We start from the raw sequence: 19,680 nt of genomic DNA, 5'->3' as shown, positions 1-19,680 counted from the left end.
GTGACTCCTGCTGTGACAGATTTCAGTAAGGGAGACATGTTCGTTTTGATGAAACCAAGTTCTCTAAGAAAGCGAAGGTGAAAGTGGAAGTGTTAGTCACTCAGTCGTGTCTGACTCTGCGACCCCAGGGACTGTAGCCCTCCAAGCTCTTCTGGAGGAAATTCTCCAGGCGAGAATACTGGGGGGCATTACCTCCTCCAGGAGATCTTCCCAACCCAGGGATGGAACCAGGTCTCCTGCATTGCGAGCAGATTCTTTACCTTCTGAGCCATTAAGGAAGCCCTCTAAATTCTCTAAGTAGGGATGGTAACTGGGGTTTAACCAGAATAATCAGAATGAACAGTAACCCTAAACAGACTCACTGTCCAGCAGCATCTTGCCCACCCACATGTGCACCCATGGGCTTCCGTCCACTCACAGGAAGGAAGACCCCTTGCAGGGGAGGTGAATCCCACAGGCTGGCATCTCTGCTCCCGCAAAGGCAAGGATGCTCTTGGATGTGATCAGAGAAGAGGGCAGAAGGGACACCTACATAAATAACAATAATAAAAGATAATGATTACTATAAAGATGTTTCATTGGGCCAAGCTAAGTCTGTGAAAAGCCATGAGTTCAAAACAATATTACATTGAGAGGACTTTAAATAAAGTGTGGTCAAAAAGGGAGACATAAGGGTTAAAAAGTGTGCTAGTGGAAATGCAGGTGACACAAGACTCAAGAGACATGGGTTCAGTCCTGGGGTTGGGAAGATCCCCTGGAGAAGGAAATGGCAACCCACTCCAGTATTCTTGCCTGGGAAATCCAATGGACAGAGGAGCCTGGTGGGCTACAGTCCATGGGGTCACAAAGAGTTGGACACGACTGAGTCGGTATCTTTCTTTTCTTTCTATGTTGCCAAGAAGAGTAAGTATAATGGGAAATATTTCATTGTTAACTAAGTTTAAAAAGAAGATGAGTCTTGAAGTCTGTAGGTATATTCCTTTCTGTTTATTTACATGAATGTTTATACAGGATTGAGAAAGAAAGAACAAGCCCTGACATCTGGAGGCTGGCCTGGTATCACAACAGGGTGCTGTTCTTCTCCCGTTGGATGTAAAGGCTCTCACAGAACTCCAGCCTCACACAGGGTCACCCTGAGAGCAGTCGCGAAGGAGACAGCAAACACCCATCACTGTGCCCCCACCAACACCATGCCCCCTCCCCTGGCTGAAAAGCGGGACTGCTCCTTCTTACCAATCACACCTTCATCTTCGCTCTGGTCTCCATACAGGGAGTTACTGAGACTCACACTGGTAGAACTGACCCCAATTCTCTGCAGCATCCAATCTAGAGTGGCCCCATTTCCTTAGAGTTTCCCTCAAATCCCCTCACCTAAGCCCCATCCTAGCATCTTTCTTCCTAACAGCTTCTCTCTCCGATCCCCAGGGTTGTCCCTCAGGAAGAGTGACAATCAGGTTGCTCACTAGGGAGTGTGCCCAGTGGCAGAGGCTGGAGGCACTGACCATGTGGGTGGGAGAGAATTCACACAGGCAGACCCACCTCCAAGCAGGTAAGAGAGGAGAGCTCACTGGTCTCCTACCTCCTTCTCTGCCTAGAAGCTGCAGGACCCCAGGAGCCAGGGCAGCCAATTGCAATCATGAAACATGAAGATGAAGAGTCAAGTCAGAGAGAAGAGGTGGGCTCGGGCAGAAAGGGCTGATCCTGGATGATGCCAAACACTTAAAAATGCATTTGGACCCTCCACCTCATCCTTCCATCCTTCCCTGCCATTCTTGTCCTGGTCCTGACCCTTGTCTGGGGCCTTAGCTGGGTGGGGTGCTGGACGGTTCTCCCTTCTGCTGGATTACTATCTGGGTGTCCTCCTCTGTTAGCCTCTGATTGGTCACTTCCTGGAAAGGCTGCCAGTGGGAGAGGGGAGAACCCTAGAGAAGCCTGTCCCTGCCCAACTGCATGGCCAGACACAGAGACATTCCCTCCATGTGGGCAGACAGAGATTCTACCAAACCTCTCCCTCCACGTGGTACAGCTCATACTCTATGGGCAGGGACAGGATGGGTAAAGGCAGTGTCAGATTCAAAGTCCTTAGCCCATCGCCAGGCCTTCCTGATGCTTCTACTCCTGTCTTTCACACCCTCCTGACTCCATGGGGCCTGGTCCACCGGCCTGGAGGACTCCCAGCTGCCTGGACTCTGATTCCCACCCAACCTCCAGGCCTTCACTCAGGCTGCCCCTCCAAGGCGTTTCCCTACCTGCCTCACCAGGTGAAATGTTACTTGTCCCCGGAGGCCCATCTCAAAAGCTTCCTCCACCTGCTGTCTTCCTCTAATTCCCTTCCAGTCTCCCTTGGAATCTTGCCCTGTCCTGCCTGTGGGTCTGTTTGTGTGGAGTTTCTGCAGCTCCCAGCACAGGGCGGGGGCTCTGTCTCTTCTCTGCTGCTCCTCCTGCTCCAGGGCTTCTGGGGCTCCCTTCACCCTCCTGGGCACAGCCTGGCTAAAACATGAGGTGTGGGACCTGTTACTGGGGCATGAATCAACCAGATTCTCAAAGACATAGCACTACACCTCTTTTACCTACAGTTAGTAGTTCCATTTATTTTCCTGTCTGTCTTCGTAAAAGCTCTTTCTGATAGTGCCATCAGATATCTGAGCGTTTCCATTTATGGGCATCCCACGCTTTTCCAGAAGATCACCCTCTGCCAGTAAAAGAAGATTTGAGACCTACATGGTCTATGGTCTCCACCATCTTGGTTTAAGAAAGCTTTTGTATGAACACTGTACTCTCAGGTAGCAGGAAACACCTATTTCTTCGTGTCTCTTTACTCCAACCCTGATATTTTTATGAGGAGAAAGAGGAAGAGAGAACTGTGGAAAAACATGAGGCTTACCTAAAACCTCATATCCTATCCTGAGACCTGAAGACTTGAGCAGGACATTCCTAAACCTCCCCTCCCACAGGATGTCCAGTCCAGGTCTGATCTGGGTGTGGGGCCCAGCTTCCTCTAGCCTCTTGCTCTCTGCTCCCAAACTTCTGCCTGGGACTTTGAGGGGAAAAGCGTGGAGTCATTTCCTGACTGCAATGGAGGTAATTTTGAAAGCACAGAAATGGGTGTGCTACTCTTTGACTGAGAAAAGTACCACTTAAACATGTCCTGCTTGAATGAGGAGAAGGACAAGAAGGAAAAAAAGGAAGGGGGGATGAAGAGAAAGAGGAAGAAACAAAAAGATTCTAATCAATCAATCAATCAATTCCAAAGGATCTAAACGAAAATGGAGAAGAAAAAGAACTAGAAACATACTAGAAAAAGTGTTAAAATTAATTTTGAGTTGGGGAAACCATTCTCATCAAGACACAATTTCCGGAGCCATAAGGAAGGTCTGATTTATTTGACCTCTTGAAAACTAAATATTTCAAAAGGATGCCACAAACCAAGTCAGAAAACAATGAGAGACCGGAAGACACTGCAATATTTATAGTAGACAAAGATGAAACATTCCCAACACAGAGAGAGCCTAAAATCCACATGAAAAGACTGAATGCCGTTTTTCACAAATGGATAAGAGATGTGAACGAACAAATCCCAGGGAGGCAACTTGCCCAGGGTCACACAGTTCTCCGTGGACAGAGTGGGGCCAAGTCCAGAACTTCTGACATAGGTATGTGAGGGAGGGGAGTGGAATGTGATTTTAATAACCCATAAATTTCTAGGTTTGTCTCTACCTTTATAAACACATAGGTCTAGTATCATGCCCCTCTTGTTATACTGATATATCTACAGTTTGGCTTCTTGTCTTAAGATCATAAACCCTGTGTCATCATGTGGGTGTTGCACAGCAGGGCCTGCGTCTCCCCACTTGGTCTCCTGTCCTTCCTCTCAGGCCTTCGTTTTTCCCCAGGACCTGGCACTGAGCAGGCACTCAGGACAGGGTGGGTGATGAAAGCTGATGCCTTGTATCTCAGAAGAAACCTTTTGCCCCCATCAGCCCCTGCACAGCACCCAGGGGCAGACTCAAGGCGGCCAGGCCACAAGGAGGAAAGACTCCAGCTCCCTGTACTGCTCCATCCCCTCAGCTTTCTTGAAATTTCCCAAAGGACTGAGCACCCACAACATAAACCTTCCTTCTGGGGTCGCTGCTCATGTCTCAGGGGTCCACATCCCAAGCTGAGACCACCTGAGCAGGCGTCTACCTCCCTCTTCACTGTTCAGGGGTCCCGGGGGTGGGAGGAAGCCATCAGAAACATCTGCTTCCACATCCAGGCTCTGTCCTTCGGGCCATGGTCTCACCTCTCTGAGCTTCCATTTCCTTTCTTTTGTCAACTAGTGACAATCAAGGTTTTCTCAGACAGTCGTCCTGAGGATGGGGAGATGGGCGGGGGTCCTACCTCCTCTACTTACCCAGGAGTCTGCCTCTGACTGAGTGTGAACAAGATCCAGCTGTTCTCAGCTCTGCAGCTGCAGCCGCCTTTTGTGTCTCTGCAATAAACCACGAACACTTTCTGGTCCCAGATATATTCGGAGAACCAAAAGGGAAAGTGAAACCCTCACTTCTGAGTGGCTCAAGTTACCAACACCCTGCCCACCAGGCCCCGCCCAGACCTATTCCCCGCCTCCTGCTGCCCCCTTAGAGAAACAACCCCAGCCCTGACATTTCACATCCTTCTGACACAGCCCACCCTGCCTCGGCTCCTTGAAGGAGACCTGCCACCAACACACCGTGAGTCCCTTGGCCAAACACTCCCCCACCCCATGGCCGACTTTCTAACCCTCGGCCCTCCCCTCCCCGCCCCCTCCGCAACCCACTCACCAGCCTGCCTGCTTTATTCACCTTATGCCACCAGCATGTGGCACAGTTCCAGAACACACCAACTCCTCACCACACACTGGTCATATTGCTGCTGCCGAGGGTCACATCCACGTGGCTTCTAGGGTTTGTTCATGCAGGTCCTTCTGCCAGGGACACCTGCTGCATCGAACCCAGAGAAATCATACTCACTCTGTAAAGCCAAAGTCTGGCATCACCTCCTCTGAGAAGCCCTCCAGGACCTCCCCTGCAGAGTCCCCTGTCCCTGCTCTGCTCCCTTGGCACCTGGGAGAGGGGCCTAAGGCCACCCCTCAGCCTCTCTGTCCACGCCCCACCCAACTCCTTTTGATCAAGTCCTTCTAGACTTGGCCCTGCTGACAGGCACAGAACTAGTGCCTTCAGGTCCTAGCAACTCGCCTGAGGAGGCCCAGCCTTGGCGGTCAAGGTCATTTGGATGGAGGCCAAGTCTGTGGGAAGGGCTGAGAGCCTGCTGTTATTTTCTACCCTGGATTATTTCTAGTTGCACAGTTTCTTTTGTCGAAATGGAGGACCTTTACAGGAAGGCTGGTGATCTGGCAACTCAAAAGTCAACAACAGAAAACAGTCTGATTTTCCGTTTGGTTCCTGAGCAAAGAGCCACAGTGTATGGAGGGCTGAGCATTAGCCACCCTCTGTGCAGGCTCTGTCCATATCTTTCCTGTTGTACTCTCACATCAGCTCTAGGAAGTGTCGGCTCCATTTTTCAGATAAAGAAACAGAAGAAAAGGTCCTAGGCCTGAGAGTCCTGGTGGACTTTTCTTTTTTGCCCCCACCACAAGGGGCAGCAGTGGGGCTGGAACCCCATGGAGGCCCACCTGCCCTTCCGTCAGGGCTGCTTCATCCCAGAAAATGGCCCCAGTCATCATGGTCACCTTCGCCTTCCAGAGGGAGGGACAGAAGAGTGATGGGTGTTACTCCATGAGGACTACTCTCTACAGTTTGGTCTGACAATTACCCTGGAATGCAGATCAGGAATCTGACCTGATTTTTGCAGTAAGGTAGCTGCTGGCAGGGGTGAGGAGGGGGCTTTCTTCCAGCAACTCAGGGGAGGAACCAAGATTCAAACCAAGTTTGTCACTGCCTATTGTAAATCCCACTCCTTGTTTAAAGTTCCTTTTTTTCCCCTTTAAATGATTTTTTTCCCAGTAAACTCCCTCCTACTGATTCTTCTCTCTTCCACTAGCATGAGTTTATCTGGAAGTTAAGCAAAACCACCCTGAGATGCAGAACTCAGCTACTCCAGAGGAACTGTGTCCAGTTGTCATGAAGGTTCTCTGCTGAGAATGCCTAATAGATGCCAGACATCATGGACTCAATAAACACAAGCTCTTGGGAGAGCCACCATGGGAGCTGCAGACTCAAATCAAGGTGAGGATTCAGCAAGACTTAAAACCAGGGACATGAGCTGAGATCACCCCATTTGGAGATCCTAAAGATTCAGTGACGATAAAATTGGGCTCCACTTGACCCCAACATCACAAGAGAAGTACCCCAGGATGGCTACAGTGACCCACCTGCCTGTCCTCATCCCTTTGTATAGGATCAGTGGGAGTGAGTAGGGAGCTTCAGACTGAGCATGTGACCTGAGGGCTTTAGAGTCATCAGAGTTGCTGATGGAGATGGGCACCAGGGGGCAGAGCACAGGGGATCCCCTCCAGGCTGACAGCACAGGTGACCTCAGGGGAACTGGTCTCGGCCACTCACTGCAGGCTGCTCTCGTCACAATAGCCACAGTGTGGAAGAAAGGAAAATAATATAAGAAAAATCCTGTCTATACATACCACAGACTATTACTCACTTAAAAGAAGAAGAAAGTTCTTTTTTAAAAAATTATTTTAAAAGGAAGAAAATTCAGACTCATGCTATGGACTAGATGCACCTTGAAGACATTGTGTTCAGTGAAATAAAACAGTTACCAAAAACTTATTGTATTTCCTGTTATTATTAGGTTTGCAGAGTAGGCAAATCGATAAAGACAGAAAGCAGGGTGGTGGTCGTCAGGGCCTGTGGGAGGGGGAGAGGAGTTACAGTCCAGCAGAGTCTCAGGTTTCAGGAAGAAAGAATGTGGAGACGCATGGTGGTGATGGCTGCACAATAGATGAATGTGTTCGATACCACTCACCTGTACACTTAAAAATGGTTAAGTGGTCAATTTTAGGTTGTGTGTATTTTACCACAGGAAGTAAAAAAGAAAGAAAAAAAATCCCATCACAAAGGACAAATATTGTATGATTCCAATCACATGAGGTCCTGAGAGGAGGCAAATTCATAAAGATCAGAGGTACACTGGCGCTTGCCAGAGGTGCAGAGGAGGGAGAATGAGGTATTCGTATATAATTGCAACAGAGTTTTATTTTTGATGTAAAACATTCTGTGGATGGATGGTGATGCTGGTTGTACAGTCACGTGAGTTTCCTTAATACCACTGAACTGTACACATAAAAGTGGGTAAAATGGTAAATTTGACAATTTTCAAATATTGAAACAATATTTGTTAAAGCTGAACCTTTGTGGGAAAACATAGCAGCACCTGAACGCTTTACAGTCTGTAAAACACTTTCACACTCAACATCGTGCAAGCTACCACAGCCCTGCGATGGAAGCATTTACTCTCCTAATGGCACCTGGGAAAACTAAGGTTCAGACTGGCCCCCTGTGGGGAAACTGGCAGGTCGTTCTGTTTTCTGGACTATGCCATTTCCTTAGAGGAAGAGAAATCCTTCAACCTTCCAGTAGTCTAAAAATGTACTTTCCTTCCGTAAATGTTCCCTGTTAGCTTGAGATGAGTCATAAACATCAATTACCGCTTGTCCGAAGAAGAGAGCTCAGAGGCCCAAGTCCCTAGGGGCCACAGGGAGCTGAGTCTGGCGGGGCCAATGGGGTCCCTCTGCAACTGGCATCAAGTGTCAACTCCCTTCTGGAACAGCCCCACCTCAGGGGGAAAGCTGCCTGAACTCTTCCTTCACAGAGACTCTGGGTCCCACTCTGCTGTCCACATCTCTCCATCTTCCATGAATGGGGAGAGAATTTGGCATCATGCAACCCTCCTTGATGGGGATAAAATGGAAGCAGTGATAGACTTCATTTTCTTGGGCTCCAAAATCACTGTAGATGGTGACTGCAGGCATAAAATTAAAAGACATTTGCTTCTTGGAAGAAAAGTTATGACCAACCTAGACAACGTATTAAAAAGCAGAGACATCACTTTGCCGACAAAGTTCCCTGTATTCAAAGCTATGATTTTTCCAGTAGTCAAGTTTGGATGTGAGAGTTGGACCATAAAGAAGGCTGAGCACTGAAGAAGTGATGCTTCTGAACTGTGGTGTTGGAGAAGACTCTTGAGAGTCCCTTGGACAGCAAGGAGATCCAACCAGTCCATCCTAAAGGAAATTAGTCCTGAATATTCATTGGAAGGGCTGATGCTGAAGCAGAAACTCCAATACTTTGGCCACCTGATGCGAAGAGCTGACTCATTTGAAAAGACCCTGATGGTGGGAAAGATTGAAGGTGGAAGGAGAAGGAACAACAGAGGATGAGCTGGTTGGATGACATCACCAGCTCAATGGACATGAGTTTGGGTAAACTCCTTGAGTTGGTGATGGACAGGGAGGCCTGGCGTGCTGCAGTTCATGGGGTTGCAAAGAGTCGGACATGACTGAAGGACTAATTGAACTGAGCTGAAGAACTTATAAAAAATTTCAAAAGGATAAATATGTACATAGATACATGTATAATGGAATCACTTTGCTATACACCTGAAGCTAATACAATATTGTAAATCAACTATACTTTAATAAAACATGGAAACAAACAAGTCACTGCCTGCTGAGTTCAAATGTGAGTTGATGCTGGAGAAGTAGAGTTAGAGACCATCACCAGGGGAAACCCTTCTTGCTGGAATATCAGGCCCTGGGGAGGGTGATAGAGGAGCCCCTGCTACTTGTGCTGGATCTCTACAGTCCTAAATCTTTGGCTTTCTTCCATTTTCAAAGCTCCTGTATCCTGGCCTCTCATTGCTAGTCTCCCTTTCTCTCCCTTATTCTTCCCTCAGTGTTTTCTTAAGTCCAAAATAAGTGCTTTCTCCCCTTGATCCTGCACACGTCCCTGGTTCCTGCATTGCTCTAGGGGTGGCCCAGTCGGGCCCTATTGCAGACTTCATAGATACAGGTGAGCTTCTCCAACTTCGTCTCCAGCTCCTGGGCTTTCTGCCTCATCTTCTCAGCCGATGCTGTCTTTGCCCCCTGCTGCAATTCCTGTGCATCTTTCACCAGGCAGTATACGTCCAGCCCCATGAATAAACCTGACACAATTCCTCTCCAGATACGGGCTCCTCTAGTCACTGACAGAGCTGTGCCTTGGAAATGACTTCTCACCTGCCGGGCACTTTGGACAGAGACTCGGCCAGTGGTTATGTAGCGCTGAGCAGTGGCTACTAATCGAGGGTAGCCTCTGGCCACCCTGATGGCACGAATATGCTTCCCAAATTCTTTAACTTTGATGAGATGCCTTTTATAGGATGTTATTTTGGCTCTGTCAAGGAGACTGGCCTGGGATTCTGCTGATGACAGGTTTACCTTTTCCACCACCATGGTGGAAATACCTGTTACAGCAGATGCTGCTCCCAGCCCTATTCCAGTGGCTGAGAGTCCCAGACTGAGGCCTGCTGTAAAGGGTGCCAGAACCACGCCAAGGATGCTCAGGGCACCAGACGCAATGCCGGTGGAGGAAGCTACCACATTGGAGATGGTGCAGTCCCTGTGCACCTTGTCAACATTGTCTGCGAGCTCATGGAGTTTTTTTATGTTCTCCTTCAACTCCTGTTTTACCTGAGGAAACTCCTTCAAAAACCTCTCCTTTTCCTGCTGGCATTTTTGGAGACTGTCTTTGTCCTCCTCGGCCAAGTCTGTTAGCAGCTTGATCAGATATTCATAGAGTACATCTGCCTCTTCCCTGTAACAGAACATTAAAGCCTTAGAAAGACAGTTTGCTTGTCTATGAAACAGGCTCAACAAGCTCTATCCTGCATAAACCATAGAGATTTTATTGTAAATCACAAGAATTATACTAATGTAAAAATATTTCCAACCTTAAACCCTCATTTGGATATTGCTAGTGCTCCATGTACTTATTCAGTCATGGAATAAATAAGCAAAGGTCATCTTAGGAGACCTTTAACTTAAGACAGATATTTGATAAAGACACCTCAAAGGCAGACCAATACCATCACTTCCAGACTGTGTGTAAATTGGGACCTTCACAGATAAACAAAGAGAATTGGGATTAGAGCAGAAAACCCTTCATTCAAGGACCTTAGTGTATAGTGAAGAGTCCACTTGTTCTTTACTCTTGGCTACTAGGATGTGGTCGCTAGGCACCAAGAATATTCTGGCTGATAAGAATGTCCTCGTTTGCCTGGGACTTTGGCCACTGGACTGTCTGGTAAGTTGACATGTGATGGGCCTCTGGGTCACGTGGTATCAGTTCTGACCTCTGGAGGAGCTGGGCTCTAGGGCATTGGTCTGACCTCTGGAAGGGGCTGGAGATGACAGGTCAGGGTAACTTGTTGTTAAATAGGGTGAGCATCTCTGGCAGGCAGTGCTCCATGTGTCCTGCCACACTGGACCTAGGACAGTAATGCATCCTGGGGACAATGGAAGCTTCATGTGTGAAACCTGCCCAGATCTGCCCTGTGGCTGATGGGAAACTGCCCCCTTCCCTGTAATAAATCATAACTGAGATCCTGAAGCTTTAAGTGAGTCTGTGCATCCTTCTAGGGAGTTCTAGAACCTGAGGGTGGTTGTGGGATCCCCCAAATTTTCCCTTGAGGGAAATGTAAGGACAGTCCTGGGACTGTGCCCTCACACTTTTCAGATTGGCTAACTGTGCGCCTAGAATTTTATTTTTTTAAAATCAAAACTCAGCTAGAAGGACCCTTAACGATCATTTTGCTTGCATCTGCTCTCACCCAAGCCTGATACCCTTGGCCTTCTCAGCAGAAGGACACTGGGTCTGTCCACTGCCCATATTGACTGGGAAGCAGGAGATGTGCTGTGAGCCATGTTCCTTGTGGGCCCTCCAGCCCACCTCAATGACTCCTGACCCAGCACCCAGGGCCCCTGACCTCTCAGGGGTCACGTGTTAATTTGTGACAGCTTCATGAGCCTGTGGCCCAAGGCTGTGTGGAACTTTATGGAACGTCTAAAGATTCAAGAGACTTGAGGAAACACCCATCTGAACGGCTGAGACTGAAGAGACCGGTGCTTGCACAGCTGGTGGAGGAAGTGTTTTCCTCTTTGGTGGGGATGCATGAGGCTCCTCAGAATCCCTCAAATGACACACAATCGCAGCCACTTACTATGACCCTGGAGGGCTCCCTGAGCCACACGGCCTTCCCACTGTCAGGGTGGCTCCACGTAGACTAGAAGAGGGTCCCAGATGGAGGGAGATTCCAGGTCCCAGGCAGGGTAGGGAGGACAGGGTCATCCAGGGCCCTGTGCACAGCTTGACGGGATCCCATCAGGAGGGAAGAGATGTCCCTTCCCAATCCCAGGACCTCTGTTAGAGTCACACCCCTTCAGTTCTGTGTCCTTGGGGCCTACTCTCCTCACTCTAGTCCTGGCCCTGCTGCCCAGGCCTGCCTACTAGTCCTCCCACCTGGACCCTCTGCTCCACCTGACCCCTAGGTCTGACCCTCGTTCCCACCTCTGACTCTGCAGTTCACTCTGAGACCATCACTACAATCCATAAGATTGAATTGCTATTCCCACTGGACACTTAACCCATAGCAAATGTGAGACTCAGAGTTGGACAGGGCTAGTTCCAGGATCCTACCAGGTCCAATCAGTTCCCCTCTGGCCTCTCTGCCTTATTGGCCAGCAGGAACCTGCAGTGTTGGTATAATTCCTAAGATGGGGAATGAAAGAATTCTAGTCAGAATCCCCAGAAACACAAAATGATGTTTGGGTCAGGATTTTCCAACTTGACCCAAAGGAAGTCCTCTTTGGTTCTTGTCTCCAGGAAGAAGGTCCCTGATTCTTCCCAACAAGCTTATTTTAAAATTAACATTTACTGAGCACCTACTCTGTATCAGCAATCATGAAAAGCACTTGCGTGCATGATCTCAGAGTCCTCACAATAAAACTGAACAGATGATGAAGCAGAGAGTAGTTCAGTAACTCTTCCAAGGTCATATAACCATCCCTTTCTTGCAGGTTTCATCTCTTCTCAACCCAACATCATTCAATGCCAACAAATAACACGAAGGAAACATTCCACATAGGATCTTGAGGAGGAACATCCTCAGATCCTGCCTGGAGATAACTAGCCTGGGAGAATCTTCCTGGGGGCATGTTGGTGACATTCCTGGTGTATCTGCACGGTTACCTGGACAAATCAGCCTCGGTCACAAAATTCTTCCAGGGTTCATCTTCAGTGAGCAGGAATTGCAGTTCTTCCAAACTCACACTCTTCTGGACATACTCAAAGACATCCTTATAGAAGCTTTGGCTCTCTAGACAGGAAAATAAAAATTGAAGATTCGAATAAACTATGGTGTGATGTAAACGGTATCGAGTATAGTGGTTAAAGTTCACCTTTCAGAGCAGCATTCATCTGGCATGCTGTTGATGGATTTATCTGGGGTCTCAGGTGGACTGTATGCACCAGCCCCAATTCATAAGTTAACGCCCAGACCCACCCACTCTGCAATGACTGTATTAGAAGATTGGGAGCTTTAGGCAGTAATTAGGTGAAATGAGGCCTTAAGTGTGGGCCTTAATTCAGTAATATCAGTGTCCATATTAAATGAAGAGATGTCAGATCTCTTCCTCTCTCTTTCTCTTCCTTGAAATGAAGTGCTCTTAGGTTTTCTTTTTCTCATGCATCACTAAGGGAGAAATGAACAGGGCTCACGTGGAGGAAACCCACAGCACTAGATCTGTGTGTTGACTGATTAAGGTGGTGTGGGTGGAGGAAACAACTGAGCACCTGGGGGTCTGCATGGGCATTTGAGAACAATAGAACTAGTACCTGCCTGAGGCAGTCACCTGGTAATCAGGTGTTTATATATGGCAGCACTGGGCAGGTGCCCTAGCACAGCACAGGAGAGAGGGGATTCTAGAGAAGGGGAGAGGTTTCTACTTGGAACTAACACATTCCAGGTAGAGGGGACAGCACGGCACTAGGCAGGACCTACTATGTGGCAGGCCCTGGCCCAGGCCACAGACACACATTATATTTGGTCCTCATCACAACATAGGGAAATATTCTTCGCATTTTACAGGTTAGGACAGGTAAGGTGCTCCAGGTCACACAGGTGTGGTAGGCAGCAAAGGCCAGATTGGGGTTCAGTTTAGAGTCCGCTGACCACACAGAGCAGCTGGGTGGGCAGCAGGGCAAGGGTGGAGGAAACAGCCTCTGTGTTGACACCCCAGGGTCTGGGAGCAGAAGGAGGCTTGGACCAAGGGAGAGGGCAGGAGAAGCTCCAGGGGACCTCCTCGCCCTGTCCCACTGGCCTTGGGGACTTGCTCTGCTGTGCCCACCCCCCATCATGGGCTGCCCTGCCTCACTTCTGAGTCATTAGCAGGGGGTCAGGAGGCAGGGGGAGGAAGTTAGCATCTAGTCTGTGGCTCCCTGAGGAGAGGACCAGGAAAGAGGCTGTGGGGACAGACCACCAAGTGTTAGGGGACTCCCCATTGCCTCTCTGGGGGATGCTTATCCACGCCTTTCTTGGTTCTTGATTACTGGGCAGGTTGATTTGGCCTGGAGCCACCACCCTCAATTCTGGGTCACAAGTAGGAACCTGCCAGAGATGAGGTGGCTGACTACCTGAGCAGTCCCTGGGATCTTCTGAGCTCATGGTGGCAGCAGCAGGGTCTCAGAGATCTCCCTTCAGCTAACCCGTCTGCGTCAGGCTGGAAGAAGGTGTCGTTTCACCCTTGGGGAAGAGAAAAGAGATTGTGGGCTTGATTGCATGTGAGCAGTGGCTGAGGGAGACGTGAGGGGCGAGGTCTTGGGTGGTTTCCCCTGGACAGCCACCAGTGCCACCTGGGCCTTAACCCAGCATTGTTCTCTGTCCCCTGAGCTCTGCAGATCACTTGTTAAGGAAAGTTACTCATCCTCCCACCGTCCTCCCCAGTCAGAGTTCTGCTCTCCTGTTGGGGTACAAGAGAGGACAATCAGACAGGGGACAGCCATCTGCGAAGTTTTAGGAGCAATAAAACCAGAGACAGAAGAACAGGTAGGAAGGGAATCCTCTGGAAATTACATGACGTTGGGAACGCTTGTGTTACTAATTGGTTATAGGTGATATTGATCCACTGTCTATGATGTGCAGGCCTCTGAAACTCACGTAAACTTAGGTCAGTCCAAGTTTTCCCATTTCTGCTGGAGCCCGGCCTTGAACCCAAGTCTTTCTGATCCAAAGTCCAGGTTTGTGATGACTATGCTCTACTTGCTTTAATGTACAAAATGTCAATTTGTGGATGTATGTTAGTCGGAAAATGACTCTTTTTATTGCAAAATGATGTCATGCACCCTGTGCTCGAGTCTCTGCCTTGATAACATTCCTGGTGCTGTAGCTCCCACGGCCCACATCTTCCTCGCTTCTGCAATAGCCTTTATCCCACAAACCTTTTTTCTGGAGTCCCACCAGCCCCACTCCAATCCCTGCAGCCCTGCCCTGGTCAGCTGAGGACCCGAATGGTGTCATCTTTGCTGTCCACTCCTGATTGTTGGACTTCAGGCTGTTTTTAATTCTTTATGTAAATAGTAGTGCAAAGAACACTCTTCTTGCATAAAACTTTGCCTCCATTTAAGATTCTTTCATTAAGCTATTTCTAGAAGTAGAATGACTGGATCCAAGGGTATCAACACCTAACATTTTTTCACACTTAAGCTACTTTGTTATGCAAAGAAACTGTACAAATTTACATTCACACATATCATATGCGATGGTGTCCATCCTTTGTCTTGCCAGTTCTCTGTTATTTTTTTAAATAGCAGATCTTTATATAGAGAGAATTTCTTTTGGTTCCGGTTGTGACTATCTTCTGTTGGGAGATGAGAAAGGAAGCATGTCAATTACACTTAGGCAGTATTTTAAGAAGGCAAAAGAGTACTTATTTAAGTATTCTTGCTGAGACCTGACTGAAGTGATAGTAAAGGTCCTTATAGTTACAGTAACAGCTACTCGTGAGAGTGGCTTGTATTTCATATTTTGCTCTGCACTGGTAGTTACTCTAAGACTTTATAAATTATAATCCATATTGTTCTGATAACCAGGAGGTGTGTACTACTGTATCCCCTTTTACAGCTAAGGAAGCTGAAGCATAGATGTTCTGTGATTTGCCCAAGGTCAGAAACCTTCTTCCTGGAGAACTGAATCCCACCCCATTCTCTGGGCTCAAGACCCCATACCAGGCTTCTTCTCACTTTTCTGATAATAATAATACATAGAAAGCAAGGATGGTGGTGACAGGAACCCAGAGTGTTCACACTTCCTCCCTTGGCTGAAAATTATGACTGCTTTTTTTTTTTTTTTTTTTAACCAATTGCAACTTTTTCCTTGCTCTGGTCTCCCCTCTCAGTAGATAGAGTTACTGAGATAATCACTGGTAAAACTGCTCCTGCCATTCTGTACAGCACCCAGTCTAGAGTGGCCCAACTTCCTTAGACTATCCCCCAAACCCCCTAACCTGAGCCCTGATCCTAGAATCTTTCTATCACCTTCCCTCTGCAATGCCCAGGATTCCCCTCAAGAATAGTAACCATCAGCTTGATTACCAGGGAGTATGCCTGGTGACGGAGGCGGTGGGCACCGACTGTGTGGATGGGAGAGAATTAACACAGACAGGCCCGTCTCCAGGCATGTGGGAGAGGAGAGCTGGCTTGTCCCCTGCCTCCTTCTCTGCCTCGAAGCTGTAGGACCCCAGGAGCCAGGGCAGCCAATTGAAATTGGGAAACACAAGGACCAAGAGCCAAGGCAGAGAGAGGAGGAGGGTGTGGGCAGAAAGGGCTGATCCTGGATGATGCCAAACACTTGAAAATGCATTTGGACCGTCCACCTCATCCTTCCATCCTTCCCTGCCATTCTTGTCCTGGTCCTGACCCTTGTCTGGGGCCTCAGCTGGGTGTGGATGCTGGATGGATCTCCCTTCTGCTGGATTAATATCTGAGTGTCCTCCTCTGTTAGCCTCTGATTGGTCACTTCCTGGAAAGGCTGCCAGTGGGAGAGGGGAGGACCCTAGAGAAGCCTGTCCCTGCCCAACTGCATGGCCAGACACAGAGACATTCCCTCCACGTGGGCAGACAGAGATTCTACCAAACCTCTTCTTCCACGTGGTACAGCTCATACTCTATGGGCAGAGACAGGAGGGGTAAAGGCAGTTTCAAATTCAAAGTCCTTAGCCCATCACCAGGCCCTCCCGATGATCCTACTCCTGTCTTCCTCACCCTCCTGACTCCACAGGGCCTGGACCAGGGGCTTGGAGGACTCCCAGCTGGGGGGACTCTGATTCCCTCCCAGCCTCCAGGCCTTCGCTCGGGCTGCCCCTCCAAGGCGTTTCCCTACCTGCCTCACCAGGTGAAATGTTACTTGTTCCTGGAGGCCCATCTCAAAAGCTTCCTCCGCCTTCTGTCTTCCTCTAATTCCCTTCCAGTCTCCCTTGGAATATTGCCCTTTCCTGCCTGTGGGTCTGTTTGTGTGGAGTTTCTGCAGCTCCCAGCACAGGGCGGGGGCTCTGTCTCTTCTCTGCTGCTCCTCCTGCTCCAGGGCTTCTGGGGCTCCCTCCACCCTCCCGGGCACAGCCTGGCTAAAATACGAGGTGTGGGACCTGTTACTGGGGCATGAATCAACCAGATTCTCAAAGACATAGTACTACACCTCTTTTACTTACAGTTAAGTAATTGCATTTGTTTTCCTTGTCTGTCTTCACAAAAGCTCTTTCTGATAGAGAGTGCCATCAGATTTCTGAGAGTTTCCATATATGGGCATCCCACGCTTTACCAGAAGATCACCCTCTGCCAGTAAAAGAGGACGTGATACCTACATGTTCTATGCTCTCCACCATCTTAGTTTAAGAAAGTTTCTGTATGAACACTGTACTCTCAGGCAGCAGGAAACACCTGCATTTTTCATATCTCCTTACTCCAGCCATGATATTTTTATAAGAAGAGAAAGAGGAAGAGAGAACTGTGGCAAAACATGAGGCTTACCTAAAATCTGATATACTGTCCTGAGCCCCTGAAGACTTGAGCAGGACATTTCTACACCTCCCCTCCCACAGGATGTCCAGTTCAGGTCTGGTCTGGGTGTGGGGCCCAGCTTCCCGCAGCCTCTTGCTCTCTGCTCCCAAACTGCTCCCTGGGACTTTGAGGGGAAAAGTGTAGAGTCATTTCTTGACTGCAATGGAGGCACTTTTGAAAGCACAGAAATGGGTGTGCTACTCTTTGACTGAGAAAAGTACCACATAAACATGTCCTGCTTGAATGAGAATGAGAAGAAGGAAAAAAAGGAAGGGGGAACAAAGAGAAAGAGGAAGAAACAAAAAGATTCTAATCAATCAATCAATCAATTCCAAAGGATCTAAATGAAAATGGAGAAGAAAAAGAACTAGAAACATACTAGAAAAAAATGTTAAAAATAATTTTGAGTTGGACCAACCATTCTCATCAAGACACAATTGCCTGAGTCATAAGGAAGGTCTGATTTATTTGACCTCTTGAAAACTAAATATTTCAAAAGGATGCTACAAACCAAGTCAGAAAAGAATGAGAGACTGGAAGACACTGTTTGCAATATTTATAGTAGACAAAGATGAACATTCCCAACACAGAGAGAGCCTAAAATCCACATGAAAAGACTGAATGCCGTTTTTCACAAATGCGTGAGAGATGTGAACAAACAATTCCTGGGGAGGCAACTTGCCCAGGGTTGCCTCTCCGTGGACAGAGTGGGGCCAAGTCCAGACCTTCTGACATGGGTATGTAAGAGAGGAGAGTGGAATGTTATTTTAATAATCCAGAAATTTCTAGGAATGTCTCTACCTTTATAAACACTTAGATCTAATCTCATGCCCCTCTTGTTATACTGATGTATCTACAGTTTTGTTAGGGGAAGCACACTGATTGAAACCGCCCACCCTGGCCAGGCACCATAGTAACCATTTGCATGAATTGTTTCATGACAGGAGATCCTTATAAGGAACACGGAACTAATAAGCCACCACCAACCGGAAGAGCTTGGGAAAGGTCTAAAGCCGACACCGTGTGTCCGTCCACTTCCCAGAATCCCTCTCGCTAGCATCCATTTTGGCTGAGTGATGCGTGCGCCACCAGGAAAGACTCTGAATTAGAATGATTGGCCAAAACCACCCGGAAACTAATGCCATCACCACAAAAGCCGAGACTGTGAGCCACGTGGCAGAGCAGTTCTCCTGGGTTCCCTTATGGTACTGCTCTCCACCTGGGTGCCTTTTCCCAATAAAATCTCTTACTTTGTCAGCACATGTGTCTCCTTGGACAATTCATTTGTGAGTATTAGACAAGAGTCCAGTTTCGGGCCCTGGAGGGGGTCCTCCTTCCTGCAACAGTTTGGCTTCTTGTCTTAAGATCATAAACCCTGTATCATCATGTGGGCGTTGCACAGCAGGGCCTGCGTCTCCCCACTTGGTCTCCTGTCCTTCCTCTCTCAGGTCTTCATTTTTCCCAGGACCTGGCACCGAGCAGGCACTCAGGACAGCGTGGGTGATGAAACCTGATTCCTTGTATCCCAAAAGAAACCGTTTGCCCCCATCAGTCCCCGCACGGCACCCAGGGGCAGACTCAAGGTGCCCAGGCCACAAGGAGGAAGGACTCTAGCCCCCCTGCCCTCCTCCATCCCCTCAGCTTTCTAGAAATTTCCCAAAGTACTGAGCACCCACAACATAAACCTTCCTTCTGGGGTTGCTGCTCATGTCTCACGGGTCCACATCCCAAGCAGAGACCACCTGTGCAGGCGTCTACCTCCCTCTTCACTGTTCAGGGGTCCCGGGGGTGGGAGGAAGCCATCAGAAACATCTGCTTCCACTTCCAGGCTCTGTCCTTTGGGCCATGGTCTCACTTCTCTGAGCTTCCATTTCCTTTCGTCAACTAGTGACAATCAAGGTTTTCTCAGACAGTGGTCCTGAGGATGGGGAGATGGGCGGGGGTCCTACCTCTTCTACTTACCCAGGAGTCTGCCTCTGACTGAGTGTGAACAAGATCCAGCTGTTCTCAGCTCTGCAGCTGCAGCCGCCTTTCGTGTGTCTCTGCAATAAACCACGCACACCTTCTGGTCCCAGATATATTCGGAGAACCAAAAGGGAAAGTGAAACCCTCACTTCTGAGTGGCTCAAGTTACCAACACCCTGCCCACCAGGCCCCGCCCAGAACTATTTCCCTACTCCTGCTGCCCCCTTAGAGAAACAACCCCAGCCCTGACATCTCACATCCTTCTGACACAGCCCACCCTGCCTCGGCTCCTTGAAGGAGACCTGCCACCAACACACTGTGAGTCCCTTGGCCAACCACTCCCCCACCCCATGGCTGACTTTCCAACCCTCGGCCCTCCCCTCCCCGCCCCCTCCGCAACCCACTCACCAGCCTGCCTGCTTTATTCACCTTATGCCACCAGCACGTGGCATGTTCCAGAACACACCAACTCCTCACCACACACTGGTCATATTGCTGCTGCCGAGGGTCACATCCACGTGGCTTCTAGGGTTTGTTCATGCAGGTCCTTCTGCCAGGGACACCTGCTGCATTGAACCCAGAGAAATCATACTCACTCTGTAAAGCCAAAGTCTGGCATCACCTCCTCTGAGAA

The 19,680-nt window shown here is 48.8% G+C and overlaps 1 protein-coding gene across 31 annotated transcripts in view; it reads right to left on the bottom strand.

Annotated features, from left to right (window-relative positions):
- The window catches only part of LOC109559512 (apolipoprotein L3-like), a 78,688-nt gene that overhangs the window by 46,480 nt on the left and 12,528 nt on the right, over positions 1 to 19,680 (bottom strand). For 7 of the 31 annotated variants that reach the window (XM_070789758.1, XM_070789746.1, XM_070789757.1 and 4 more), the window contains 2 exons: positions 19,476 to 19,612; positions 4,394 to 4,471 (listed from right to left, as the gene is read on the bottom strand). In XM_070789758.1, the coding sequence (XP_070645859.1) occupies positions 4,394 to 4,471; positions 19,476 to 19,498 (101 nt within the window). In that variant the 5' untranslated portion in view covers positions 19,499 to 19,612. The other 24 variants (XM_070789748.1, XM_070789751.1, XM_070789733.1 and 21 more) reach the window with 23 other exon arrangements.

Source organism: Bos indicus, chromosome 5, assembly GCF_029378745.1.
Source record: "Bos indicus isolate NIAB-ARS_2022 breed Sahiwal x Tharparkar chromosome 5, NIAB-ARS_B.indTharparkar_mat_pri_1.0, whole genome shotgun sequence".
NCBI classification, from domain to species: Eukaryota; Metazoa; Chordata; class Mammalia; order Artiodactyla; family Bovidae; genus Bos; species Bos indicus.
This window is presented reverse-complemented; position numbering and strand designations above follow the sequence as displayed.